Source organism: Ambystoma mexicanum, chromosome 8, assembly GCF_040938575.1.
Source record: "Ambystoma mexicanum isolate Mex_15411 chromosome 8, UKY_AmexF1_1, whole genome shotgun sequence".
NCBI lineage: Eukaryota > Metazoa > Chordata > Amphibia > Caudata > Ambystomatidae > Ambystoma > Ambystoma mexicanum.
In genome coordinates this window covers 674,010,830-674,024,912 of record NC_090929.1, presented here as the reverse complement: position 1 = coordinate 674,024,912, position 14,083 = coordinate 674,010,830, and the positions used below count along the sequence as shown (strand labels likewise).

General features: G+C 48.1%; 1 protein-coding gene across 5 annotated transcripts in view; it reads left to right on the top strand.

Moving 5' to 3' along the window:
- PSD (pleckstrin and Sec7 domain containing) overlaps positions 1-14,083 on the top strand; it is a 1,402,592-nt gene that overhangs the window by 1,129,429 nt on the left and 259,080 nt on the right. For 4 of the 5 annotated variants that reach the window (XM_069610471.1, XM_069610469.1, XM_069610470.1 and 1 more), the window contains exon 12: positions 2,467-2,645. In XM_069610471.1, the coding sequence (XP_069466572.1) occupies positions 2,467-2,645 (179 nt within the window). Of the gene's footprint in view, positions 1-2,466; positions 2,646-7,485; positions 7,764-14,083 lie in introns of those variants that run through there. The other variant, XM_069610473.1, reaches the window with a different exon arrangement.

Sequence of the window (14,083 nt, the reverse complement as noted above, 5' to 3'; positions counted from 1 at the left end):
TACGCGTTTCCTCCAGTCCACGTGATTCCTCAAGTAATCAGGCGGTTGAGAAAGTTCAGGAAAACCATGATCCTAATTGCCCGGAGGACGTGGACTGGGCCAGGAGGACGTGGTACCCGGACCTTCTGGACATGTCCATCTGCCCTCCAGTACTTCTTCCACAAAGAGAGGATCTTCTCTCGCAAGAGAAAGGTCGGGTTCTCCATCCAGAGGTCAAGACACTCAATCTACAGGCATGATTTCTGAGAGGTTGAGATACAAGGATTGGGATCTTATGGATGACGTAATGGAGGTTTTGCTTTCGGCCAGAAGGCTAGCAACAAAATCTTTGTACCAGTGTCGTTGGAACAAGTACATTAACTGGTGCAAAGATGGGGATGTGGACCCTTTTCAAGGTGGCACCCCAATGGTGCTTTCTTTCCTGTTACATCTAGCCAATCTGGGGCACCGGATCGGAACAGTCAAAGGATATCTTGCTGCGCTGTACATTTTTAAGCACTCATCGGAAGAGGTTTCTTACTTTAAAATTCCATTAATCATACAGTTCCTAAAAGGACTTACCAATGTATATCCACCAATACTGTTTCATGTTCCAACTTGGGATTTAAACTTAGTTCTTAAATTCCTAACTTGTGTACCATTTGAGCCTCTGCACTCCTGTCCATTGAGGCTTTTAACACTAAAAACTGTCCTTCTTGTGGCATTAACATCAGCCTGCATGGTTAGTGAACTACAGGCTCTCTCATGTAAACCTCCATATACCATCTTTTACAAGGATAAGGTAGTTCTTAAGGTTAAACCATCTTTCTTACCGAAGGTAGTTTCCGACTTCCATTTGTCACAGAAAATTATTTTACCAACATTCTATCCTCCTCCTCATTTGGGAAAAGAAGAGGAGAGATTACATAGACTGGACTCCAAGAGGGCCCTCAGCTTTTACATGGCAAGAATGACAAAATTACCTCAAGATGACCAACTCTTTGTGGGTTACACAGGTCGTAAATTGGGGTTAGCGGTGACAAAACAAACTATATCCCGCTGGATCATTCTGGCTATATTGGAATGCTACAGATTAGCAGGAAAAGACCCACCGGATGGGCTACGTGCTCACTCCACTAGGGGAATGGCTACTTCTGCGGCTTTGAAGAGGGGAGTCCCTGCAAAAGACATTTGCTCGGCTGCAACATGGGCATCAATGCATACCTTTATCAAGCATTACTGCTTAGATGCCTCCTCCTCCTCCAATGAGGGGTTATTTACCAGAGCGGTACTTCACTCAGTCCATGAAAACAAAAACTAGCACTCCCACCTCCAAATTGATCACTGCTATGGGAGTCTATCACAAGATGAGGAATACGTGGGAGGACACAATCCATTCGAAGAACAAGTTACTTACCAACTGTAACGTTCTTTTGACTGGATGTTCCTCCCACGTATTCCTCATCGACCCTCCCAGCCTACCCCGCAATACAGTTTACGTTTTCTTACACTTTCCTCTCACGATGGGCCTATCAGTCACAGCATACGCCTGGATGTTCCACGAGTATTTCCTCTAAAAAGCAGAACTGAAGCCAACGGGCGGGGCTCGAGCTACTTATACCATCAGTGACGTCGACACGGAACGGAGCCCGTCGAGGGACAATCAATGCCACGACCTTGAGCACAGCGCCCTCTGCGGAAAAAAAAAATCGGAAGCAGCGAAGCTGGCGATAACGAATTATCACAAGATGAGAAATACGTGGGAGGAACATCCAGTCGAAAGAACGTTACAGCTGGTAAGTAACTTGTTCTTCTGAAGCCAAAGCAGGTGTAGGTTTGGCAGCCAATGTATCAAAATGTGTTCTGCTCAATCATGCTCGACTTTCTCCACCATATCATTAGTAATACGAAGGTACGCCTTCAATATAGTGGGATCAAACAATGTTACTTCTTCATTTCCTAACTTCATTGTACTGCTATGCTCACACCATCTGCCCTTCCTCCTTCAGTTGTTGTTCTCAATTCTCTCTGAAAGCTCATTGTAAGGTTAAGGTACAAGATGTAAATGTTGAATGGCTTTGGACAAGCAGTCTAAGTAGGGCATTATCACATCTTTGAAGATTGTAATAAAAAAAAGAGGCCTTTTCTGTCTTTCGGGTAAAATTCATAATGGTGATACTGGTGAGTTTAATTCCTACTCTGAATCTAATTGACTTTTTGCCATAAAAATTAAATATTTAAGTCAATTAGTTTAGATTTATTGCATGTAATGACCAGAATTGAGTCAAGAGTCAGAGGAGTACAAGTTCTGATTCTTCCAGGTAACACTATGTGATTGACGGAAAGAAAGACTGGTTAACGCTAATTAGCAGTTCAACAAGTACTCAATGCAGCAGATATTTCTTTGTGAAGTCAACTGTGCACTAAGAAATTGACGTGAAACTTGATTTCTCTGTTCTTACTTGTCCTCTTCTTGTATCTTCACAGAGATGAGGAAGAGTTAAGGCGGTCACTCTCGGAACTTGCAGACCCCAATCCCAAATCCATAAAGCGCATCAGCAGCTGTGGCAACCCTTTCCTGGACTTCTCTCAGGACCCCAACATCACCACCTACAAGTATGGGTTGTTGGTGCGCAAAGTGCATGCTGACCCAGACTGCAAAAAAAGTAAGATTAAAAACACAAATGCATAATAATATGTACCAGTAACCATGGTTTTATTTAGATGTTGTGATGAGTAAAACACTGCAGATTGTAAGATAATGGAAGTGACGGATTTGTTAATATCGCACTTTATCAGCTAAAATTGGTTTCAAGATAGTCCTATGAAAGTAATTGATATATTTGTGTCCCTGCTTTTATAGTGGTAGGGTAATACATGTAACTAAACAGAACTGCACTTCCTTCAAACAATACCTATACTTGTGATTTTAGCTGCCAGTGATATTCTCCAGCCTCAAGATAAAACTAATTGTTTATCAGTATTTTTTTCAATATTATATGGTGTATAGATCACAAAATGCATAACGAGATATAAAACCAAAGCATACACTACAGATTCAGTGAAATTCACAATTACAATCTATTCATTTATTTTGATTTGTGTATAAGCGTGAGGGGTCAAAAGGGTGTAAGAGAAGATCTGAGACAGTGGATACAAATAGTCCCATAAAAACAGTGAATACTGCTTTCCAGGTGTTATTAACAACCTACAGATACAACACTGTAACATAAGGGCAATGCAATGACAGCAGTGTTGCATGTAAAAGTGCCTTTCAAAGTCCTTTGCTTGCTTGTTGTTGATATCTCAATGTTTGCTTGAGGCGTTTTGCCTGCAGTGCCTTCTTAAATCTCCAGTATCATTGCTGTGGTTTGAGTTCTATGGGCAAATAGTTTAATGGGTTAGGCCTTTGGATGGATATCGATTTCCTCTCAATTCCCATTTTGTTGGGGAGTTCTGTTGAAGGCGTTCTGAAGTGGTAGATCTTCGTTTTCTTTTCTTTGGTAGTGGGGCGAATGGTTAATGGAGGACCAACTTTCCTGACACATGTGTGGGTAACGCAGAATAACGTGAGTTGGAGTCTCTTTTTGCTTGGTAGCCAGTAAAGAGATTTCAAGCCTGACCAGATTTGGCCTTCACAGTTTAAACTGAAAATGATTCTATCTTCTCTGTTCAGGTCCACTTGCAAATGCCTGATGTATATGTAAGAGTTTCAGACAGCCTCTTTTTAATATTTCTTTTGTACTAGTGTTTAAGCAGAGGTTGTGATATGAGAGGAGAGCGGGGAAGTAACCAAGTTTTGCTTGTCTTGATCAGCCGTAAGAAAGGGCTTGACAAAGCTGAGGGCTCTGTCTTCAGTCCAAATACTTGAATTAGTCAGTGAATTGCTTGAAAGCCTATCTTTGGAGTAACTTAGCGAAGGAAGGTAAGTACGAGATAAGCCTGACGTTGTCTAAAACTGACAGATCTACATTTAGTTTCTTCAACAATGGTGAAGACAGCACCCACTTCAGGAATTCTGAAACAGTAACACTTTGAAAGGAGGTGTTGCTTAACTTAGTGATGACGGTAGCTACTGTATGAATCTTATATTCAATGACAGTTTTTGGGCATAGATAACTGAGAGTCAATATGGGTTCCATATTCAGCAGCAAGGGTTTCTTCTTCTATGATGGCCTGAAAGGTCAGTAATTTAATTGGGCTATGGTGTCCTTAACTTGGGTGAACAGGGGGAGTAAGATCTGATAGTGAATTTGCGGTTTTTATGTTCTTCTTAAAATGAGTCACATAATTTAATAATCAGTGAAAATGCTTGTTTTGGATAAAAGTCGATATAGGGATGCAGAGTATTTACACATACTCCAACATCTCGTCCCCTTTCCTCCATACTTGTGGGACATCACGTCCTTGGGACGGGACCGGAGAACTTTTGTAAAAAAGCATCAAACATTTTGTTTTTGTCCTTCTTTTGTTTTTACGCGGGGCCCCACCGCACGTGCCGTAACCCCATCCTCCTGAGCTCCGCCCACGCATCGGCCTTCAGTCCTTTTCTCTGTGCGGTTGGGGCTGGACGCACTAGCATCACCAGGATTTCTTTCTCTATTCCCTTTGTCCTTCCTCCTACTCCGGTTCCACGTCATCTAGTCCTCCGTCTATGATGGAGAGTCTGGGATTCATGTCCTGTTCTTCCTGCGAATGTCGTTTCACGAGGGCGGATCCCCATTCTTTTTGCCTGGAGTGTCTAGGCCCGGAACATCGCTGGGACTCCTGTTTTTACTGCAACTTCCTCACCGTCTGGGCACTCCAGCATCGTCTTCTTCGGTGGGACGAGGTGTTTCAACACGTTCCTCCACCACATTTGCAGCTCTTCATTGACGAGAAGAAGAAACACCTGATAAGTTCTTTACTTTTCAGGGCGCCCCGGCCAGGGGACTCCTTCCCGGGGTCTTCCAGGACTGGGAGGGACTTGAGTAGCTCTGTTACCTGGGGGCATCCCTGAGGTGCCCTGCTAGGGGCCTAATAGGCACACCAGAGGTTCCTCCAAGGGTTCCCACAGTGGGCCTGCCAAAACCGGACATTGTTCCGAGGTGCCCTGTTTGGGTGCTAAAGTTCAGCCCAATTCTTCTGTGGCTCTGGATACCGGGGTTGGCCCTGATGTCTCAATTTCTGGAGCTTTCCACACCGATACTGGGGTATACCCTGAGGTCTCAGTTTCTGGAGCTTTCCACACCGAATCATGTCTTGAGGCCCCTCTTGTGAGTGCTATACGTCCCGGGTTAGATCCTGAGGTTCCTCTTTTTGGGGCTAAATCCAGTACCGTCAGAGTCGAGGGACCCTCTTTGAGAGTCCTGTCGGTGAGGTACATTCCTCAACCATTCAACGCTCGGCGTGGTGCTACCGGTTCTGTTGAGGGGGCAAAGAAGGCGGTCAAGCACCCCAGGCCTTCAAGTACCGGCTCTGCTGAGGTTCCTCCACTGGAAGCTAATTCTGGGACAGTACCTAAGATGTCCAGTAAACATCCTAGATCTGCCAGCACCAGCTCGGCCGAGGATCCTTGTTTCAAGGCTAAAGTGTTACTTAAGTCCCCTGACTCCCCTCAGGAGACAGTTGCCTCACTTTCTCCTGTGACGCAATTCGCCTCAGGTGTCGACAAAATGGCGGCTCAACCTTTGTGGTCCACGGCAGCCATTTTGCATACCTCTCTTACACCAACGTTCACGACGGCTGGTGCTGGGAACATTCCTCATGGGGCTGAGCAGTCTTTTCCACACCATGTGGAAAACAAGAATCGTTCTGCCCTTCGATCGATTGGCGTGCTCGGGCACCGCTGCCTCACGCATCGGAAGATATAGCCTTGTCGGCTTGTCTGCTCCCCTCGTCAACGGTGGTGGCAGCAGCTACCCTCCAGTCCAAGCCAGCCTCTGCATCCTCCACTGCAGCGGCCCAAATCCTTTCTAAAGAGGATAAACTTCTTCATTAGCAAGAAAGTCTTTTCCACTTCATCAGGCTAACACTGAGCTCATCCTTGCGGCAGCTAATCTTAAGCTGTGGAGGGAGCTAGCCGATTTCCAGGAATGTATTCTTGCGCATAGGCTAGACGACTTCAAAGGCAGTTTGTCAGATGGCAAAGTGTTGGCACAGGATTTGCTAGAGGCTGCGGCACACCACGTGGATACCTCTGCCCGAGGCGTTATGGTAGAGGTCGACATCTCCCGCCAAGCGTGGCTCCATGCGGCGAAGTTCTCGAAGGAAGTGCAGGACAAAGTACTTGACCTTCCTTTTGATGTCGAGGGCCCTCATTCCGATTTTGGAGGTAAGTACCGTCCATTACTGGCATGGCGCAAATAGCGTGTCTGAGCTGACAATAGACTGCTAAAAGCTTTGCGCCATGCCGGTAATGGACGTAGTGGCATGCCACAAAAGGCCCCGAAAAACCCCCTACCGTCATGAACCGCACCGTAGACTACACTACCGCCATAGAGCATCGCGGCATTAGCAGTGACTGTAAATAGCAGTCACTGTTATTTACGGTCACTGTTAAATTGCGGAACCAGAAATAGCGTCATCGCACAGGAACTGGAAGGGGCACGGCGGCCATCTTTAAAAACCCAATCCATTGCCATCCTCACCACACAGGACCCCTGGCGCACTGTTAACCTACCGGAAAGTAACTGCAACTACCAAGGAATGCCGAAAGCGCCAAAGAAGGGAGCTGCCCGCCTCCGAAAGGAGCGGTTCATCCCAGATGAGCTGCAAATGCTTGTGGATACCCTCCACGAGCATGCTGGGACTGTTTTCAGCAGCGACATGCGTAGGGAGGCGGTGCTGAAAAAAAAAGAAATCTGGGCACTAGTATGCCAGAAGGTGAGCGCTGTGGGCAACACCCCCCGCACCATAAAGGATTGCTGCAAAAGGTGGATGACCTCTGCGAACAGAAACCAGGCCTTGGAGACCGGAGGAGGCCCAAGTTCGCCAATAAAACTCATGCCGTGGGAGGAGACATGTGCGGCCATGATAGGGGCCGAATCCAATGAAGGGGTCGGAGAAATGGAGTGTGGTGCGACGTCATCCACTGATGGAGGTGAGTGTCCAAAGTAAATACTGCTAACGCAAATGTTATGAAAGTCACTGCTAAGGTCTGGCCAAGGAGTCACGGCATGGTCGGCCACACACACCCCCCCTGTGAATCATGCCGAAGCAAGTGAGACCCAAGCCAGTGCCAGGTGCAAGGCCGTAACGTATATGACACATACCACACAAAGTTGCCCATTCCATGAGGCACACAGAGTAGTTGATGTAAACAGTGTGCATGTTAGACAGCACAGTACCCGGCCAACATGAGTGACACTGACATATGCATGCATTTACCACCCTAGTATGGAATGATGTGCCGTTCCCTACACAAATGCCGATTACCCACAATTGTCTGAATGTGCTATCGTAGCCATGTATGAATGCTGGCTCTCCAAACATCACTCATGCCGTCCCTCTCTTCCACCCCCACAGGCAGACATGACAGTGAGGAGCTGGAGAGCAACCATCCCAGCACTTCCACGGGCCAAGGCAGGGGCCGCCGTCTCCCAGCGACAAAGACAACACCTGGACGTACACCACCAGCTCCAGCAAGACCCCCACCCCTCCCTGCACTGGCTGCAGACACATGCCCAACGCTGTGCGCTGCGCCGCCGGGACATGCCTCCCCCTGAGTTCGGAAGCGCAGAGTGACTTTACTGCCAGCCACATGTGGGCTACGTGGACCCTATGGGACTAGTGTGGGGTTGTTGTGGTGGGAGGGAGAGGGGGTTGAGGGTGTATTGGGGATTTGTGGGGGAGGTGGAGGGGGGTGAGGGTGGTGGAGGGTATGTTTTTCACGTTGATATTTCCGAATTCAATACACCGGTTGTTCATCAAAACAATTACCAGAGTGGACATTCATCATTGCGCATGTGTCATTTATTCTTGCATAGTGTACATGTATCCCCACACCTAGTGCCCTATGTCCTAACAATATGTCACCCTCTGCTGACTTGTGGGTCAGAAATATTGTGCAATCAAAGACTGCCGCACGGCACGTCCCTCCTTTGCATCGGCACTGTGATGATGTCCTGCCACATCTTCCTCCTCCCCTTCATCATCATCAGGTGGTAGCAGTTCCATGTCAGGGGGCAGGGGTACGTTCCGACGGATACACATATTGTGCAGCATTACACATGCCATGGTGATCTTGGCCACCTTCTCATGGCTGTAGAGGAGAGCCCCACCCGACCGGCTGAGGCAGCGAAATCGTGCCTTCAACAGGCCAAAGGTCTGCTCTATCACCACACGTGTACGGGTATGGGAACGATTGTGGTCCTCCTCGTGTCTGGTCTGTGGGTTTTGGACAAGGGTCATGAGCCACGGCTTCAAGGGATAGCCACAATCACCTGCATGAGAGTGGAATAAAGGTAAGTGATTGCACAATCATGTAGGACAACTGTACTAGTCTCACATAGAAGAAGGTAATTTGTGCGCACATGTCCCTGGATGCATTGACCCCATTTCTGGCCCCGCTATGTGCCCTGTGCAATGGACTAATGGTGTGGGTTGCATCTTCAAGATGGGTCATGGTGTACACTGACATCAACATTCCCACCCAGGTGGAGTATGCACCCCCCCCCCCCCCTTCCCACCCAGGTGGAGTATGCATCCCCCCCTTCCCACCCAGGTGGAGTATGCATCCCCCCCTTCCCACCCAGGTGGAGTATGCAGCCACCCACCTCACAACCCCATTGCACTGCCATGGCCCTGTCAGGCAACTCACCACGCAGCCAGGCACGTCGTCCAGCATGTCGCTCCATGTAGCATGGTAGCGTGGAATTCCGCAGTACCAAAGAGTCATGAGTTGATCCTGGATGTCGGGCACAGCAATGTGTGATGATCTTGCTGGCGTTGCATACCATCTGCACATTGATGGAGTGGTATTGCTTGCGGTTGCGATACGCCACCTCCATGGCATGCGGGACCACCAACTCCACGTGGGTGCAGTCGAGGGCACCTACACAATTTGGCATGCCTGCCAGTGCATGGAAGGCAACTTTTGTATCGAATATCTCCTGGGGAGTCCGTGGTAGGGAAAAGTAGTCCCTTGTGTGTTTGAGGAGGGCATCCAGCACTTGGTTCAATATCCGGGAAAATAAGGGTTGTGATATGCCATGCATGTGCCCCACTGTGTGCTGGTAGGTGCCTGTGGCAAGGAAGTGGAGCACAGACACTACCTTCAGTAGAGGGGGGATGGCGGTGCGTATTTCTATGAGGCTCATTATGTCGTTGTGTATCAGGTCCACTATGGTGGTGATGGTGTCACGGTTAAGCCGTTACAGGGTGTGGATCTGCTCAGGTGTTAGGTTGAAGGGGGTGGCTCTGATACAAGGGATTGGGGGCTGCCGGTGTGGTAACGGTGGCTGCACTGGTGGGGCATGCTGGGCCTGTCTCACCCTCCTTCTCCTCCTGCGTCTCCTCTGTGGTGGCGGTTGTTGTTGTTGTTTTTGAGGCATTGCAAGCAGGGCCTCCATCTCCAGTAATGCTACAACTATTGGTATCATTTTGGTGTGGGACGGGGTATGGTGTGTGGGTGTGCTCCTTTTGTACTGGCCCTCATTCCATTACCTCCAGCTGTGCTGATTGTGTGCAGCTGTGGCACTTGTAAAACACTGCTCAGGGTTCTTAACACCTTCTCGGAGATGCCGGTATTTACACCATGCCGGTAAGCTCTTTTTCGGCCTTCAGGAGGCCGTTATTTGCATGTCCGCATTACTTGTGATCAGCTCCAGTTTACGGCATGCCGCTAATGCCGGCATGGTGTGTCGCGTGCGCGCGCGTAGACCGCTATTTACGGCATCGTAAAGTGCGATGCCGTTAATAGCGGTCTGGTTGGTCAGAATAGCCCGTAGAGGTAAAGGATTACCGGCATCGTTTTTCCCATACCACCAACCTCGGAATAACCCCCAAGGAGTTGTTCCATTCTTCCACAGATGAGGAACTCACAAAGACTAAGGCAAGTACCCAAGCCGCCAAGTCTTTATCTGTCCTGGCGCAAGCTCCAGCTAAGGCTCCAGCTAAGGCCCCTTATACACAGAGGTCAGGGTCCCAGACTCGGTCCTTCTCTGGGTTCAGGGGGTTTCAGGATCGCTGTGAAGCTCCGGTTGGTGGTCCCCACGTAAACAACAACGGCAAGGTGGCCGGTTTTTCTCTCTGCCAGCAGTCTCCTCTCCAGGGACAGGTAGTCTCCCTGCTGACAAGTCATCCAAATGATATATCTGGTCGGTCGCACGAGGGAGGGCTACTACTCCTGTCTGTTCACAGTGCCCAAACCAAACCAGGCTGGCCTGCCACTATCCTCTATCTTTCCCAGTTAAATCTATCTCTTCCCCAAGAGAAATTCAAGATGATCACGCCCTGCCAAATAAAGTCCTCCCTTCGGAAGGGCGATTGGCTCAGTGTGGTGGACCTCCAGGATGTGTACATGCACATTCTGACTTGGAGCCTGCATTGGAAATATCTGCGGTTCTCAGTGGGAGCGGAACACTTCCAGTTTCCAGTACTCCCTTTTGGTCTGAGCTCTGCACTGCGTGTCTTTATGAAGATGATGTTGGTTATCGTAGCATTCCTCAGACTGCAGGGGGTTCATGTATATCCATACTTGGACGATTGGCTCCTGCGAAGTCCTTGCCCACAGACGGCTACAACCATTCTCCAGTCACTCCTTCAGCTCCTGTTCCATCTTGGGCTGTCGGTCAACTGGCGGAAATCCTCCATGATGGTCTCTCAAGACCTGATCTTTCTGGGTTTCCGTTGGGACACTGTCAGTACCAGAGTGTTCTTAACGATGGACAGGATTGCAGACCTGTCGACCACGGGCCAAATCTTCCTCCAGTCTTCTCACATGACGGCTTGGTGGTTCCAGAGACTTCTGGGCCTCATGGCTTTTTGTGTGTTGGCTCTGCCTCTTGCACACCTGAAGATGAGGGGCACTCAGCTAGCTCTTCGGAGCTGCTGGACCCAGGCTTTGGATCGGATTCCAAAATGATTCCAGTTCCATCCTGCATGATGAGATCTACAATGTTGGTCTTCCCCCAACAATCTTTCAGTGGGGACCTCCTTCCAGGAGCCCTGCCCACAAGTAACAGTCACTACAGACTTCTCCCTTCTGGGGTGGGGAGCGACGCTACACCTCCTCGAGGTGTTTGATGTATGTATGCCTCAAGAGAGGCAGTTCCATATCAATTACCTGGAACTCCTGAAGGTTTTCTTAATGCTTAAAGCTTTTCAACCGACTATCAGCGACAGCGTAGTCCGTGTTCGCACAGACAACTCTCCTGCAATGTTTTACATCAACAAGGAGGGTGGCACCAAGTCTCCTCATCTTGTGGATCTGGCTATACAGGTTTGGGACTGGGCCATCCAGCACAACGTTTGGCTTCAGGCGGTGCACATCCCAGGTCACATCAATGTGGCCACGGATTCACTCAGTCTCCAGTCGGCAGCCAGTTACGAGTGGGAATGAACAGCAAAGTCCTCTCCCAAATTTTCCACCAATGGGGCACCCCAGAGGTGGACCTCTTTGTAACTTCTTCGAACAAGAAATTACCTCCTTATGCATCCAGGAACGGGCTCGCTGCGTCCTGCCCGGGGGATGCCTTCACGATTTCATGGGACAACATGAAAGCTAACTACAGCATCTGTTGGTGCTTCATCCGATGAGATTAACGCACATTCCCAACCTTCTACACCAGAACAATCATCACATGTGGCACCCCTCCCCACAATCGTTCAGCTTGGCGGCCTGGTGCCTGAGTTCAGATCTTTAGCACAGTTCAATCTGTCCGAAGACAAATATGTGCATTATCCAAGAGGCCAGCAAGCCCTCTACAAGGGCTCAATAAAGCAGCAAATGGCTCCGTTTTTGCCATTGGTGTTTAGCTAAACAGCTCGATCCCAGGCAAGCTTCGGTCGACACCGTTCCCTCCTTTGTGTCTCATCTTGCAGCTTCTGGCATTCATGTTCTGTAATGCAGGACTTACCTTTCTGCTATTGCGGCCTATCTGTCCACGGAGAGCTGTTCTTTTTCATTGACTAATCCAGTCATTAAAAGACATTTTGCAGGTCTTCATCTCTTCCCACAGTGCGCACCCCTCATCCCAAATGAGATTTGAATGTGGTCCTCACCGCGTTATGCCATAAGCCTTTTGAAACCATTGCCACTACCAATCTTAAATACCTTTCTTAGAACATTGCCTTTCTGATAGCAGTGACATCAGCAAGGCGAGTTAGTGAGCTCCAAGCTCTTTCTGTGAAACATCCGTTCCTCACTTTCCACAAGGATAAGGTTGTGCTTCACACTCATCCTTCTTTCCTTCCTAAAGTGGTTACCGATTTTCATTTGAACCAATCGATCTCCTTACCTGTCTTCTTTCCTAAGCCGGCTTCTGATGCCGAGAGAGTTTTACACAACTTGGATGTGAGGCGAGCCCTGAAGTTTTACCTCGATAGGACAAGTGAACTCAGGAGCTCCTTGCAACTCCTTGTCACCCGAAAGGGAAACCAGCTTCAAAGGCAACTATTTCCCGATGGATTGCCTCATGTATTTCGGAAGCTTATAATACTCAAGGCCTTCAACCTCCAAAGGGCATCCATGCTCATCTTGTCCGTGGCAAAGCGGCATCTGTTGCCTTCGAAAGGTATGTCCCTTGGGAAACCATTGCTAAGGCAGCTACGTGGGCTTCCACCTCAGCTTTTGTAAGCATTACTGCTTAGACCTGAGCTCCAGTGCCGACGCCCAGTTCGGCCAGGCTGTTCTGAAGAACTTATTCCAGTAAAGGGGGTTTTCATATCCATCCGTACGACCTGTAGTGTGTGCTTGGGAATCTCCCACAAGTATGTAGGAAAGTGGACGGGGCGTAGTGACTATCTTACTCCTATTCCATAATCCCCTTTCCTCCATACGTCCGCTGTCCCCTCTAAAACGTATCCTCTGTTATTGCTTAAATGGTCTCAGACCTGGCGACAGAACAGGACACAAATCCTAGACGCTCCAGCATAGACAGAAGACTAGATGACCGCGGAACCGGAGCAGAAGGAAGGACAAAGTGATTAAAGAAAATATTCCTGGGGACTGAAGAGCGATGCGCGGGGCAGAGCTTAGGAGGGCGGGGTTACACCACGTGCGGTGGCCCCACGTAAAAACAAAAGAAGAACAAAAACATAATTTTTGATGCTTTTTTACAAAAGTGCGCCCGTCCTGTTCCAAAGGACGGAATGTCCCACAAGTATTCAGGAAAGGGGACTATGTACTAGGATTAGGAGTAAGATAGTCACTACGGTGAGTAACTTTGTTATTTCCACTGTTTACACCTCAGGAACCCAGGAGTCATAGGTCATTATAAAAATTCAGGAAGTAGTATTGTTTGTTAAAGTGACTAGCTATCGAATCAGGAGGCCTTTTGCAGCTGCAGCTATTCTAAAGTGGTGAGGCACCTGGATAGATTTGGCAAATTAACCATGTTGTAATTGAATAAGGGGAATAAAAGCTGCAGAAATGTTCATAATCAGAGAGCACATGAAGCTGTTGTTCCTTCTTTTTTGCAGCTTGACATTTGGAGAAATGAGGCACAACCTCGTGGAGAGAAACTGTGCAACTTGTTACTGCATAGTGATGTTTCTGCCCACGGATAAGTCATCCTCAATTCACTGCTTTCCAGAGGAAAGATCTAAGGCATTTTCTAGAAATGTCTTCAAACTGATAGTTTTAATGTGTATGTTCATCTCTTCTCCGGTGTGGATGCCACCTTTGTGATGCACAGTCCCATCAACCTTTAGCTTCTGGCTTTTACAACTCAGCAATTACAGAGCAGTCTACCCTAGAGCTCACATTCATCCATGAAGCATTATTGTTTAGAGAAAAATAAGATCATATAGGTACTGTATTCCTACTCCCCTTGAGTAAAATTATTTATGGATGTACACTCTTCAGTGTGATGGCAAGCAAAAGCAGCTGTAGAGGTAGTTATAGATACACTATTTATTTATTTTATTTATTTTTTACATTTGTAGAGCGCACTGCAGCCCA